We start from the raw sequence: 15403 nt of genomic DNA, 5'->3' as shown, positions 1-15403 counted from the left end.
CAATCTGGAAACATCAATGTGAAGGAGAATTTCAAGGTCTCAAAGATTCTGCCAAACGTGTTCGTGCGAGCAATAACATTCATGACCTTTACTCGACATTGTTAATTATGTTTTTATTTAATCAATATTTATACCCAAAAATAACGGATTCAAGAATTCGACAGCATTTTCCCGACACTTCTAAGAAATCAAGTTTTCCACTCCGCGTTAATCCTAGCAAAAATTAAATTTTAAACACCTGCCTTACAAAACATTACATTAATATCCAAATATATATATATATATAAACCGTAGGAATATGACTTTCCAGTAACTTTGAGTTTTTCATTTATTATTAAAATGTTAATTAACATATTATCTCAACATTCTTAAATTTATAAAAACATTACATGTATTATACATATTGAAATAATTAAAAAGAAATTATAAAAAATGCATTTCGATAATCAACATAATGACAAAGTGTCGCTCATTGTGTTAAATATAATATATTATGTATAGAAATTACAAGTAAACGTACAAATTAATCGAGAATTCATTCGCATTACGTAACAGATTATATAAGGTTGTAGGGTCGACATAAACCGGTGGAACGCGTCGTCCTTATACAGCCAATATTGGAATACAGATCGTATTACGATTAATAAACTGCACTTTGAATAATGTATATTCCTGTGGCATAAATTGAGACAATCCTAAAATTATAAAAAAATATCTCGACTTACCAAGTTTATGTTATAATACTACATTAATAATTAAATTTTTTTTTACCTCTTAATTGTTCCTAAAATTATAGCTTTAGTAATGGAGGTTACTGTAGAAGGTTAAATTTTTTTTCACAAAGGGCATACATACAGCAGTAATAAAAAGTATGTTACTTTTCATTATTATTAGTATATTTTTTTTTGCTTCGGTCTTAATTGATCAGTCCCATCTTTATACAGGTACAAGAAGACATTAAGGACTGTCGATATATTTTAACGGCTATAAAGAATACTTTTGATTAAGTCCAATAATTTTAAGCGACATCTGTGCGGAAAATTTAAAATTAAAAAATATATATTCATTATTATCAAATTAATAAAAATTAAATAAAAGCAGAACCGCATACATAAATACGTTTCATATAGTGGCCTTCGTAAGCGGCTACTGTGTTTAATAAATAAAATTATTATTAGAGTATATGTGACCCCTTTCTATATTTTGAAAAAGATTTTTTTATTCATTCCTTGCTTATTATGTCATCAGCACTTACAAAAATATTTATCAGTTAATCAGAGATTGTTAACAGTATTCGTAATTTACATAAAAATTCGGGGTTGCGTGACTAAATTACTGTTACAGATTGAAGACAGATTAATTATATATATTACATACATATATATCATTTCATTAAGAAAAACATTGAGTGAAGCAATACTTTACAAAGTATTTTAATTTCTTATAATTCTCAGTAGTTGGCAATAATATTTTATTAGACTGGCAACAAAGTTATCTCAAATACCAAATTAATTAGAGTCTAGAAATAGCATTAAAAATGAAATAAAATAACAAGACTTAACACCAAAGTAAAATGTGCTTCATAACCTAGCATCCGTTTACTTGTATACGTATTTATCTTAATATTAATTAATATAAAGTAAAATATTTTTATTTCATTAAATAAAATTAATAGATATGGCAACAAATCATTTATATAAAAGTGTAGAATGTAGATCCTTAAAGTGTAACATAAAAGTGAATATAAACCGTTGAATTGATTGTACGATAGCTGCCTTCAGTTTTTTAATATTAAATCAACTTTGACGTAACGTAACGTATAAATTGTGACCTAACATTAAATATTAACTTTAGTAAAATTCCACAATCTTGTACTCATTTTACTTGACAATGCACTTTCCATTTTTAATATACAATTAAAATTTCTCTTTAATATAATTAGATTGTGTAAAGTACACCATTTACCGTACAATTAACTAAAACGATTAAATCACAAACACAATCATAAATAAGTATTTAATGTTTCGTAATTTATGATTATTTCATCTGATTTCTTACGTTTATTTTTTAATTAATGTAATATAATAATATAAATATAAATTATTTGAAATATATATACATTCAGTTTGCTGAATAATATCAGAAATACTCATTTATTTGTTCATTTTATTAATCCACTTCACATATACATAGTACACACGAAAGATTCCAACTAAAATCGCTAATTGTACGAGTTTAGTTGTAAGAATACTTGAAACAATATGTTCTAAGCCTTAAATCATACGAGGTAACAACAGAGTACAATTCATTCGAATTTTGGGTCCACAGACTAAAAATAAATAACACTTAATAATCAAGGAAAGAAAATATAGAGACTGAATTATATAATTCTTTATTTAAACTAACGTAAATAACTATTATATGCTACATTCACAAATGTGTTTGGAACATACTTAGTCTTTTCAGAAACCACAAAATTTATCGATTTTCCAAGAAATACTCCCTGAAAAGTATTTTTTACTTGTCGCTACTAAGCGCTAAACAGACAGAGTGCATGGGCAGAGCTATATTCACGTAAATATCATCACAGTATACGGCGATTGATTTATAAGTAGATATTCTCATAACATCTACTTCTAACAACGTAATCGTAAGACGTAATTCCACTAACATGCTTGGACTAAATACAAACGGGTGCATGTTACATCTATACTACTAGTAAATGCTACCACGATTCATGTTAACCACGTAATTGGAATAAAACTAATATTTTCGGGTTTACTACGCGTTTTTTTTATTATTTTAAACTATTTTTTTTTTTACATCTCATCTACCCGTCGAGAGGACGGACGAATAATAAAAAAACTCGTAGTAAATCCGAAAATATTAGTTACTTTTATTTAAATTAATACTCGTAAAAAACTTAGATCTCATCAAGTTATCGGAGTTAACTTTAGTAACTGTACATCTTCAGTTTTAAACAATGTTTCATTCAGATGAACAAATATCAGTTTAATTTTAGTACAATTAATTGCCATTATGTATTGTTATTATTTATAAGTATGCGGAGTCCATTTTATGACGATTAATAATATATATTTTTTGCAGAACTCATTTAATGAAAATTTATGTGGGAAACAATGCATGACAATCTTGTAATTATTTTACTAAACACAGTGCACGTTAAATATAGTAAGATCATTATAAAATATTAGAGGAATTCCAACAATAAACAATCAATTTATTTCCAAATATATTTAGAATATTATTCCATTAACTGGAATAATTGTTTTGATCTTATTTATAAATTCACCTGTCCAAAACATAAAATGGCCGTGATACCGACGCCATAAACTCCGGATATCAAATTAAAACATATTTACATTGACCTTTTACAAGTGCACGAACAAAAGGCCGTTTAGTTGCAATGCCAGCGTCGAGCGAACAACACGCGGCTAGTGACGTTCTTGTCATCGACATCGAGTCGGATAACGAAATTATCGATACACCTATAAATATGGATAACCACAACACCATGAACGGAAACGGTTAGTTCAAATTTTTGTTCATTCACTATATTATATTTCTAAGCAACACACTACAAAAAGTACCCACACTCACACACATTTGACAGATTTGTGTAAATTTATTGATAAATAAAGATATGATAACTATTTTTCAATGGAACTACGAGAGCAGGTGTCAGACATTGTATTGTTATTGTATGCGCATGCGCAGTTACGCAGACTTCTCTATTTTAGGTTAACGGAGATTGCAATTAACAACACCTTCGTTAACAAAGCAATGTTCATAACAATGTTTGACAATAAAAATCTAACAATAAGTATATCATATAATACCATTGACAAATACCTAGAAGATTGTTAATGACGACGTTTAATTCGTTGCCTCCACCTTTGTGGTTAAATTCATTAAGTCCGTCGTGTTTCGTTCACTGCTTGTTAAACAAAAAAATATGTTACTGCCCTGTCCGTTCTGTTTGATATAATGTTAAGTAAATATAAAAGTGAGAATTTTGTTGATGAACCTCCTTATATATATTTTCTGTGACATATATTTGTTATCTTTTTGATGTTAATTAATATTTAATATCTGTAATTCTTTATCTGTCTCCATTGAATAGCACAGATATTGACATTATTTAATTATAACATCTTCGGTTGGCCTTGAGCATGGCTGTTTAGTTTGTATCTAGGTTTAATAACAATGGAAAATATACAGTAAGCCTCACAGATAATGTTAAATAGAATATGAAATTATTCACATAGTTATAAGGACATTATCAATACCGGTAGAAAAAAGTAATCTTTTACTTAGTACTCACATTTGTAATATAACATTACTGACAGTTGAATTTATGAATGAAAAACGTCCTAATATTATTTTTATATTGAAGACACAAACTTGTATTAAGAGCACTTAGCATTAGAAGAGCACTTTTTTGTAATATAAACAAAAATTTATAACCTTTTACATAAAAAAATAATAATAATATAATGAGAGAGCTATCTAAAGTATACCAGTTCGTTAATATCCTTAAAATTAATCATAGAGTAAACAGGACTCGGTCAAAAAAATATCCAACTCAAACAATGCGCTCGTAAAATATAGTCTTCACGACATTCTGGTATATACACTATTGTTAACTTTCACGAAATTGATTAGTGCCAACATAAAAGAATAACAACAATTCATGCTTCCGTAGGACAAAATAAATTTCATCGAAACCACGTCCATTTATAAATAAGTTACCTACTAAAATACTAGTAAGCATTAATCGTAAACTTATAAACTATACGGAGTGCTTTAAAATAAACAGTTATTCTAAAACAATTAAAACTATAGAGAATACCATTGATCAGCTGCGCTGTTGGTTGTAGTTTGATATTGTCATTTTACATTTAATAGATATAGAACAAAACTATCTGTTATCTTCTAGTATTCGACAGCATTTACTTGACTAATAAAACTCATAGGCGTAACAATTTAGGCTTTAGAAAATCTTTAGTATTTCAGCAAAAATAAGTATTACAATTTCATCTTCTTTGTAGTCTTCTTCAATACTGAAAGAAAAGGTTCTTAACGCTCTTTCACTATATCTTTCCATAAAATTCGGTTAGTTGCTTCTTTTGAGGCCACTGTTATGGTGAGTCGTGAGAGAAGTAATTTGGTCAAACCAGCGGCTTGGTGTTCACCCAAATAGTTGTTACCATTCGACCTTGGCTACGATTATCAACTTGTCTAGATTGACTAGTTCGCGGCGAGCAATGTGACCAAAGTAGGCAATAATTCTCCGGTAACGTATCGATGAGTCTCTATTTGTTGCTTGTCCTTGGTATCGGAGCATCCCTCTCCAACACCACATTATAATCATGGAATAATTACACTCATTGTATGTTATTAATCCATGAGTATTACAATTTCATAACAGGTAAGATTAATTTCTTTCCAGCCATTTATTTCTAAAGCTTGTTGTCAATGAGGGAGTCGCTCATATAAATCCAGTTTACAGTGTGAACGTTGCCTATATTTTTTTTTTGCTTCAGCTGATTACAAATTAGCTCCAGTTTATAAGTTTTAGGGAAAACGAAAAAAAATGAAATCATTATCAACTATTTTGTGCTTAAACAACTCCTATTCAAAGCTGTTCTTTTGTGTGTAGGCTTATAATAATAGTATATTCGTCTCTAGAAACAGACAGATAAAATTTAGAATTTTCAAATACCTTGATAATTCTTCTCAGTGTAAAAATCTTTATACTTATTTTCTTGCTCCTCTTCACTCGTGTACTAAAAATCATTCTCAAAATTAAAAAAATATGTTGTCCTTCACAAAACGGTCTCCATTTCTAGTTTCGTGCTGTAGACAAATAAATACTGGTAACATTTATAATATTGTAGTAGATATTCCCTAGATGTCTTTATTATTTTACAGGAATTATTGTGTACATTTTTTGTAAATAATTCCCATAAACCGTACCTATCCGATATAAAAAGTTAGTAGGTTTCTGGCGATTTATTTAAGTCCCTATTTTGTTTTTCAGTGTATTTCGTATTTCAGTTCAGAGAACTCTGAAGCTTTTTTAAATCACTTAAAAAATGTTGTTCCATTTGTTCGCAATGAATCAGTGTCCTGTTACGAGAAATATTACTGGTTTTGAGGACGCAAATTTATTTTCAGCTACTGAAAAGCCAGATCACCCTTGCCTTTGTTATATAAGCAATTTTTTGGTTCTCACAAAATGGTTGCTGTTTTAATTCTGATACTACTCAGTACTGCCTTTTCAGATTCTTAAAAATTACAATATTATCGGCACACCAAAACTGTCAGTTTTATTCAACATTATCGCAAAACATACATACTTTTGTTTTTTTAAACGTTCTTATAAAAAAAACACATGGCAAAAAGACTTGGGACATTTTTCTATTTACGTCATAAATGCCTAAAGAAATAAATGCGTTATAAATTATAAAAGTCAACGAGATAAAAACTCAAGCTATAAAAAAAACTTTTTACTCTTAAGATTATATCATAAGGGACTATTATCATCCACAATTTTTACAGTTATATATAAAAAGTTAGGTTTTGTAAAATGAGTTTACAAAATAATATAATTAATAGCGGCGGCCATTTTAAAATATATATTTATCAAATGTTGCTGCAGTTAGAAACAAAAAAATGCTTATTGCTCTTTGTTCGTATATAATAATTTAAAAAAATTGTAGATAATGACAGACTTCAATAAAAAAAAAGAATATTTCCTATAACTTATGTAAAACACAACGTAATTGACGAAGCGGCCTTCACAGGTAGTAAATATTAATAGGAAAATTGTTGTAAAGAGGCGGTAGGTAAAGGTAGTGAAGGTTAATTTTAATATATATATATATATATATATATATATATATATATATATACATGTATATAATAAAATCATATTAGCTTATACATAAACTTATTTATTTTTTTATATAATAATAGATTTTATATATTGTAAATCCTTTTAATGAATGATTACATTCGCATATACATATATCCGTGCTAATTCACAACCGGCTTGATTTCATCTCATAACTTTGTTGAAAACGCTAAAACTATAGTTAAAAACGTCATATTTAAAGTTATACCAAACCATGATTTTTCCTCTCACGTGTAAGAATAGGCAATAATGATTTTATTTATAAACCAAGATAATTTATTTAGTACTTTTGAGGAACAGTATTACCTCTGGTATTATAGGGTTACAAGGACCGCATAACATCATGCTGGCGGCATTTTTTGCCACCGACGAAGTATAAATTAAATAAAAACAAAGTAAAAAAAGATTATGTAAGGTACATACACAATACATACTACTTCCTGCGGCAACCATAACTTGTCCCGCAGATTTTTTAGCATAATGTGATTCTACAGTATGAAAGTTTCATGAAAATCTGTCAGTCGTTTCCGAATTAAATATGCTAAAACAATTCAGTAGCACTGACTCTCATTTTAATTATTATTATTCATATCGGAATTATTATCACTACATCGTCTTTAAAAGAGTGACGTCAGCATAACTGACGTCACAAATCATTTAGATCTTGATTATCGTCAGGGTGTTAGGATATGTATAAATGTTTATTAATCCCGTTTCAAAAAAGACTGAATTCCTTGACAAGTTCTCACCCAACTAACTTAAAGCAAAACTAAAATCATTGCAATATATAAAGACTCTACAACAAAGAAATGTCTGTATTTTTTCAACGTTCATTTTCGCTTTTATTATTCTCTCGTAACTTATGGATATTTTTCTATAGCCTTTGAACTGCTGATTATAACGTAAGGTAAAGCATTAATTTCTAGATAAATATTTTACAGTCGTGATTTAGAGTGCTCTCATAAATTTCCATATTATATTAATATAGAAGTACATATTAAGTATGTTTTTAAGACAATTAATTATCTCGCTCATAAACGGTGCTGGGACATTAATATGTAACCAAAATTATTGTGATTTTTTAAAGAGAACGATAGTTTTAAGGCGAAAAACTCTTTTTTTTTACAATTATTTGATTATACAAGATATAAGTTGAGTTAAATGCAGAATAATATATATATATATATTTATGCACCAACATTTTTTTCTAATGGCTTGTCTAGTCTAGTCTAGTAATCTTTAAAGAATCTTATCATAAAATCCAAAAAATAGTTTTAATAACTTCTTAAAGTGAAGTGCAGTAGGTTGATCTCGTTTAAAACTCATCTCGAGATGTATCTCGCCAGCTGTTACTAACAGCCACACTGGAATTAATGCAGTTTTAACGAGCATGTTATATATTTCTTCTGTATTTTATTTTAGTTAAGAACAGTAAGCAACCTCATCGCAAGTTGATATAAACACACGTTAAAACTACACACTCATACGTTATGAATGTTTAAGCAAACTACTTGATGCAGCAAGCTTAATTTGACACGATTTTTAACATGATATTAATGTACAGTACGAAAATTTAATTAAAATCGGTCAGTCGTTTCCGAATTAGGTATCCTAAAACGGTTTTTTTTGCTTTGCTTTCGTCGTTGCGTAGGAGTGTTTAGGATGGTAGATAAGGAAGATGATGGTGGGGGGGTTGCCCGGGGGGGGATACCGGGAAAATTAGATTTAGGGAGTTTCGTTGCGGACGATGCTATGTCGTCGCGTCCGGGGTCGGAGGTGGGAGCCAAACGTCTCTTTTCGGAGATGTCTGGCTCCGACACTGAGACTGGGGGCGAGATTTTTAGGAGTCCGGGTCCGGTGGGGAGACGAGGCCGCGGTCGTGCCCTAACTAGGGCTCGAAAATATCTCCGCAAGCGGCAAGAGGAGGAGTCGGAGGCCAGCTTCGACTCTTTAATGGAAAAGAAGCTGGTAAGGGGGAGGGACGGAGGAAAGGCAAGGGAGAAAGAGGTCCTTCTGGACCTGGAGACAATGGGGGCAGAGGCGATAATGGTCGAGGCTGAGAAAAGCCTCGACCTTATCAAAGAATTAGTGGGAAAGAGTACCAACCTAAAAGGGGGGTACTCTTCAAAAATAATGAAGGCCTCTGCCCTTCTCAGGGAGGCGCTGGGCGTGCTTGTGACGCGCACGGAGGCGGAAGAGACCCGCCGTCTTAGAGCCGATATTGGTCGGCTCCAGCGAGAGAACGCGGGTCTCAAAGAGGAGGTGCGCGCTCACCGCCTCCAATTTGAGGAGATGCGGAGGGAGAGGGCGGAGGCGACAAAGGTGGCGTCTGAGGGCCCGATCGGCCGGGACCAGATGCAAGCGTTAGAGTCGAATATCGCCAGGTTGGTTGGCAACCTGGTCGATGGACGACTTGCCGCGCTAGAGTCCCGGCTCCCGCGGGAGGAGGTCACCCGCCCTCCCCTGGCGGGTGACAACTCCGCCGTCGCCATAGCTGCCAAAAAGGCTATCCGCCAGGCGGCCATGCAAAGAGGGGCCAAGTCATCGGCCCCTCCAACGGCGTCATTGGCACCGGTAATGGTGTTGTCGGAGGATGACTTCCCTTCTCTTCCTCCACCGTCCTCCAAGGGAAAAGGTAAGGGAAAGGGTAAGGGGAAAGAGGCGATTTGGACAGCGTTCGGTCCATCCACGTCTAGTGGAAGGGCCGAAACGGTGGCAGCGGGTGTTGGGGCCAACGCGGCGGGATGGACGGAGGTGGTCCGCCGCAAGGCCCCCAAGAAGAAGGAGGTGGTGCCGATGACTAAGAAGCCGGCGCCACAGCAGAAGAAGGCGGGCCCTAAAGAGGGCCCGAAAAAAGTGATGCTCCCGCGCTCCCAGGCCGTAGTGCTGAAACTACGCCCTGAGGCAGCGGCCCGAGGGGCGTCGTATCTGTCGGTCCTCCTCAAGGCCGAAAAAGAGGTGGACCGAAAGGAGCTGGGGATAGGGCCCCTGAAGATCCGTGCTACAGCAACGGGGGCCCGTATCATCGAGGTTCCCGGCTCCACCAGTGCGGACAAAGCAGACGCTTTGGCCGCGAAGCTGAAGTCCGCACTGGCAGAGGAGGTGGAGGTTACGAGGCCCGTGAAGTTCACTGACTTGAGAGTCACGGGCCTTAGTGATGCGACGACTGCGGACCGGCTAATAGCCGCGGTCGCGCAGGAGGGGGGCTGCACCGAGGCCCAGGTCAGGGTGCGCAACGTGCGACCTGGGGTTCGCGGCACAGGCTCTGCCCTACTGGAGGTGCCGGCTGTGGCGGCCAAAAAGTTGCTGCAGCTGGGCAGTATATTGGTGGGGTGGAGCCAAGTGCGGCTCTCATATATGGAGGCACGGCCCAAGCACTGCTTTAAGTGCTTGGGAATGGGGCACGTTGCGGCCGCGTGCTCCAGTCCAAAAGACCGCAGCGGCCTGTGCTACCGCTGCGGCAAGGAGGGCCACAAGTCCGCCCAGTGTTCCGCTACACCGCGCTGCGCTGTGTGCGCTGACGCGAGCATGCCGGCGGACCATGTGATGGGGGGTCATTCGTGCCGCCCCCCATCCACCCGTGGGAAACTCCCGGCCCAACCGAAAAGGGTGGGGGTTTCGAGGCAGGCGTCAGGAGCTGAGATGTCCGAGTAATGGCTGGACATCTCAGGTTCCTACAGGCTAACGGCAACCACTGCGCCGGGGCTCAGGATCTCTTCCTGCAGTCCATGGTGGAGTGGGCCGTTGACGTGGCGGTGATGTCGGAGCCGTACTATGTCCCTGCCCAACCTCACTGGGGGGGAGACGCGGACGGCTCCGTCGCTATCGTCACGAGGCCGGGCGCCGTGCCCCCCCTCGCAGTCAAAGCGAGGGGCCACGGGTATGTGGCGGCGGTTCGGGGGGAGATTGCCATAGTTGGGGTATATTTCTCCCCGAACCGCGACCTGCCGGCCTTCGAGAGATTTCTCGACTCTCTCGGGCCGGTGGTAGGGCAGTTAGCGCCTCTCCAGGTGGTTGTGATGGGGGACCTCAACGCCAAGTCCACGGCGTGGGGGAACCCTCACACAACACCCAAAGGGAGGGAACTGGAGGAATGGGCGCTAACTGCCGGACTGTCCCTTCTCAACACGGGGACAGTCCAGACGTGCGTGCGACGGTCGGGAGGTTCAGTGGTGGATATCTCTTTCGCCACTCCGACCATCGCACGCAGAGTGGAGGGATGGAGGGTTGAGGCAGGAGTGGAGACGCTCTCGGACCACCGCTACATACGGTTCGAAGTGTCTTCCACTCCTGCAGGTCGCCGGAGTCCAGCGTCGAGTTCCTCGTCGCCCCGGGAGAGAAGTCGGTTCCCGCGTTGGGCACTGTCAAAGCTAAACCGGGAACTGGCTGAAGAAGCGGCCGTTGTCGGCCGCTGGAGTCTCCCGGAGAGTGCGGAGTTGGGGGTGGATGAAGGGGCTAGTCGCTTCGGAGACGTTCTCCTAAACGTCTGCAGAGCGGCGATGCCCCCCGTAGGACGTCCCCCCCCGCGGGGAGCGGTGTACTGGTGGTCGGAGAATATCTCCAACCTCCGGGTCGCCTGCAACGGGGCCAGGAGGGCATATACCCGGAGTAGGCGACGCCGCCCCCAGGACGAGGAGCGAGATGGCCGGCTGTACAGGATCTACGTCGCGAAAAAGTTGATCCTGCAGCAGGCCATCTGCCGGGCCAAGGAGGCAGCCTGGCTGGAGCTGGTGGAGGGTCTCGATCGAGACCCTTGGGGCCGACCATACAAGCGGGCGCGGAACAAGCTCTGCGCCCAGTCGGCCCCCATAACGGAAGTGCTCCAGCCAGCTGTTCTGAGGAGGATCGTGGGGGAACTCTTCCCCGACGCTCCTGCGGGATTCACTCCCCCCAGAATGGCCCGGCTGACGTTGGAAGAGGGCGACCGCGTTCCGCCCACCGTCACGGAGTCTGAAATGGAGGCGATTCTGACTCGCCTCCAGAGTAAGAAGAGCGCACCGGGTCCGGACGGGGTGCACGGGAGAGTTCTTGCTCTCTCCCTGGTGCACCTCGGGGAAGCCCTCAGGGAGCTGTTCGACCTCTGTCTGAGGTCCGGGCAGTTTCCGAGGGCCTGGAAGGAAGGCCGGCTTTGCCTACTACCAAAAGGCAGCCGGCCTCTGGACTCGGCTTCGGCGGTGCGACCGGTGGTTGTGCTGAACGAGGCGGGGAAGGCCCTGGAGAAGATAATGGCCACCCGTCTCGTTCGGCACCTGGAGGAAGGCTCGGGCCCGGGACTGTCAGAGTCCCAATTTGGGTTCCGAGCCCGTCGGTCGACCGTCGATGCCCTCAAACGCCTGAGGGCGGTGACGGAAGAGGCGGAACGCAGAGGAGAGGTAGTGTTGGCAGTGTCGTTGGACATCGCCAACGCCTTCAACAGCCTCCCACACAGCGCGATACAGGTGGCACTCGAGTACTTCGGAGTGCCCCTGTATCTGAGGAGGCTGATAGGCGACTACCTCTCCCAGAGGAGGGTGGCAGTCGAGAACCGGAGGGGGTCCATAGAGTGGTGGACAGTCGAAAACGGCGTTCCACAGGGTTCGGTCTTGGGACCTGTCCTGTGGAATGTCGGGTATGACTGGGTCCTGCGAAGTCGCCTCCTCCCCGGGATGGGTGTCATTTGCTATGCAGATGACACTCTCGTCTTATCCCGGGGACGGAGCTACAAGGAGGCGGCGCGGCTGGCCGAGGTCGGTACTGATCTCGTGGTCAGCCGCATAGAGAGGTTGGGGCTTCGGGTCAGAATCGACAAGACCGAAGCCCTCCTCTTCCGCGGGACTGGGCGGAAAGGACCCCCGCCGGGTGCCACCCTTCTCATAGGAGGAGGGAGGGTCAGGGTGAGCCCGACCATGAAATATCTGGGGCTCACCCTTGACGGAGGGTGGACCTTCGTGCCCCATTTCAGGGAGTTGGGGCCGAAGGTCATGAGGACGGCAGGTGCGCTGGGGAAATTCCTCCCGAACCTCGGAGGACCCAGCGCAGCTTGCAGGCGGCTATACTCTGGGGTCTGTCGGAGTATAGCCACGTACGGTGCTCCCGTTTGGGCTGATCGACCGATGAGCCGCGGGGTCAAGGCCCTACTGCGCTCAGCGCAAAGGGCACCCGCGGTGAGGGTGATTAGGGGGTACCGTACGGTCTCCTGGGCCGCAGCGACGGCTCTTGCTGGCGATCCGCCCTGGGATCTTGTGGCGTCGGTTCTCGCCGAGGTGTTCTCTTACGTCTCGGGTAGGAGGGCTCTCGGAGAGAACCCTTCGTCAGAGGAGATCCGGGCGGTTCGCCGGCAGGGGGAGTCGCGCCTTATGCGGGAGTGGGGGGAGGACCTGGCGGGCCAGCCGTACGGTAAACGTACAACGGCTGCGCTCCGTCCGGTCCTAGAGCGTTGGATGAGGCGGAAACGCAAACCCCTTACTTTCCGTCTGACGCAGGTTTTCACCGGGCACGGCTGTTTCGGTGACTACTTGTGTCGGGTGGCCAGGAGAGAGCCGGGAGGAGGCTGCCATGAGTGCGGCGCTGCGGTGGACTCAGCCCAGCACACCCTCGAGGTGTGCCCGAGATGGGCTGCGCAGCGCCAAGACCTTGTGGCGGCGCTCGGCGGAGTGGGCTTGTCGCTTTCGAGTGTCGCGGAGAAGATGCTTGAGAGTGACAGGTCCTGGATGGCGGTGTCCTCCTTCTGTGAGACGGTTATGTCCACGAAGGAGGCATCTGAGCGGGAACGGGAGGTTGCGGCTGATGCACCCTCCCTCCGCAGACGACGGACGGGGGCGCGCCGGGGGCGATATCAACGCCTCCTCCAATAGCGCCCCTGCAATCCGGGCTGGGGTCGGGCTGGTAACCCGGCTCCTGTGAAAGCCCGGCGTCGTCGGGGCGGTCCTAATTGCCGGGATCACCCCCTTTCTCCGAGGGAGTAAGTCCGGTCTTTGCCAGGACCGGCCAGTCGCTGGTGTGCCCTGTCGCTGACAGATCCGGGGTGCACCAACATAGCGGCCGATGGCTTTCGCAGTGGTTTTAGTGAGTAGGGACCTGCCCAGGTCGAGTCTCACACATCCTCTCCGGCCCCACCAAGGCCGGTGAGACGGCTCGTAAAAAGAGTTTCCCTGCGTCATCAAAAAAAAAAAAAAAAAAAAAAAAAAAAAAAAAAAAAAAAAAAAAAAAAAAGGTATCCTAAAACAATTCAGTACCACTGCCTCTTTTTTTAACATATTATATTATACATGTCGCAGTTCTTATCACTTGGTCGTTTTTAATTTTTTAACGTCACAGATTTTTCTTCAAATGTTGTCGATTCGCTATAATAACAACAAAATAAAAATACTCTGAAAGGAATTATATCGGTTCGCAACCAGAGGTTCCAGGAAAACTACGAAACTTACTTATATTATAACAAGAATTACATATTAAAGCTTTACCTAAGACGACATGATTGCCCCGATGTTAGGATAGCAATTCCATTCCTTTGCTTGTGTGGTATCAGGAATCTTCTGGTTCACACGGCTTGGTGTTCGTTCCGCGGAGTCAGCGGCATCACTCGTTATACGATGTTTTCCCCGGCGATGTTCATTTATTTTTTAATATATTGCGCGTACGCAACAAAGGCATAAACGAAATAACGTTTTAAATATTTAAACTCATTATCGAATATTTTCAAATCATGAATACGTAAATAATCACGCATAATATATTTACAACATTAAGCCATGGATGAAGTAAATGGTTTATTGTGATAAAAAAATATCAAATATTCACATTGTATTAGGTATTTTTGTAATGAATATAAAAAAATCCTTGATTGTCTTATGATTGAAGTCCAGGCCGTCGCCTACGAGATATTCCATTATATTGACAAAAGAGAAACGACTGCATATAAAGAAAGTCAATTAACTAACAGATTTTTTGCCAATATATTATGAATAAGAAAAGTATCTGAAATTAAATATGTTTTTCTTTCATATAATATCAAATATCCGATAAAGTCATGAAAATAATCCGAAAATATTGTTCGGAAAAACGCGAAATTGTAGTTCAAATAGAGTGATAAATAGAAACATATTTTTTTCTGGTGTGCGTGTTTCTACTAAGAGATTTCAGGTAGATGTATTAGCCTAGTTTTCGCCTATGACTTCGTTCGCGTGGACGTCGGAATAAGACTCGGAGAAAAATGTGTCAAGTGGTAAAAGAATATAATTATTGTAACCAAACAGTAGCGACATCTGTACTCCGCTTCATTCGCTCAGAATCGCTTCTGATTTCGTAGCTTTTTTATCAAAATCTATTCAGTAGGTATGTGTTAAGGAACAACAAACAGTAACTTACTACTTAGATAGGTTTTCACCAATTTCCATATTTGTAAATAAGATTTATATTCATGAAAAAAGTCGTCTGTGTTACGTCTGTACGTAGTCTTTTTTTCTTGATCTTCTGTTTTAAACA

At 41.1% G+C, this 15403-nt stretch overlaps 1 protein-coding gene across 3 annotated transcripts in view; it reads left to right on the top strand.

Moving 5' to 3' along the window:
- Positions 1 to 2548: 2548 nt before the first annotated feature.
- The window catches only part of LOC116771697 (aldehyde dehydrogenase, dimeric NADP-preferring), a 34190-nt gene continuing 21335 nt past the window's right edge, over positions 2549 to 15403 (top strand). For all 3 annotated transcript variants that reach the window (XR_009753672.1, XM_032663615.2, XM_032663616.2), the window contains exons 1-2: positions 2549 to 2574; positions 3400 to 3548. Coding sequence is in view for 2 of the 3 variants with exons in the window: in XM_032663615.2 (XP_032519506.2) it covers positions 2555 to 2574; positions 3400 to 3548 (169 nt within the window). In the remaining variant the exon portion in view is untranslated. The remainder of the gene's footprint in view (positions 2575 to 3399; positions 3549 to 15403) is intronic.

This window comes from Danaus plexippus, assembly GCF_018135715.1.
Source record: "Danaus plexippus chromosome 16 unlocalized genomic scaffold, MEX_DaPlex mxdp_23, whole genome shotgun sequence".
NCBI classification, from domain to species: Eukaryota; Metazoa; Arthropoda; class Insecta; order Lepidoptera; family Nymphalidae; genus Danaus; species Danaus plexippus.
The sequence above is the reverse complement of the archived record's forward strand: the minus strand, read 5'-3'. Positions and strand labels throughout refer to the sequence as shown.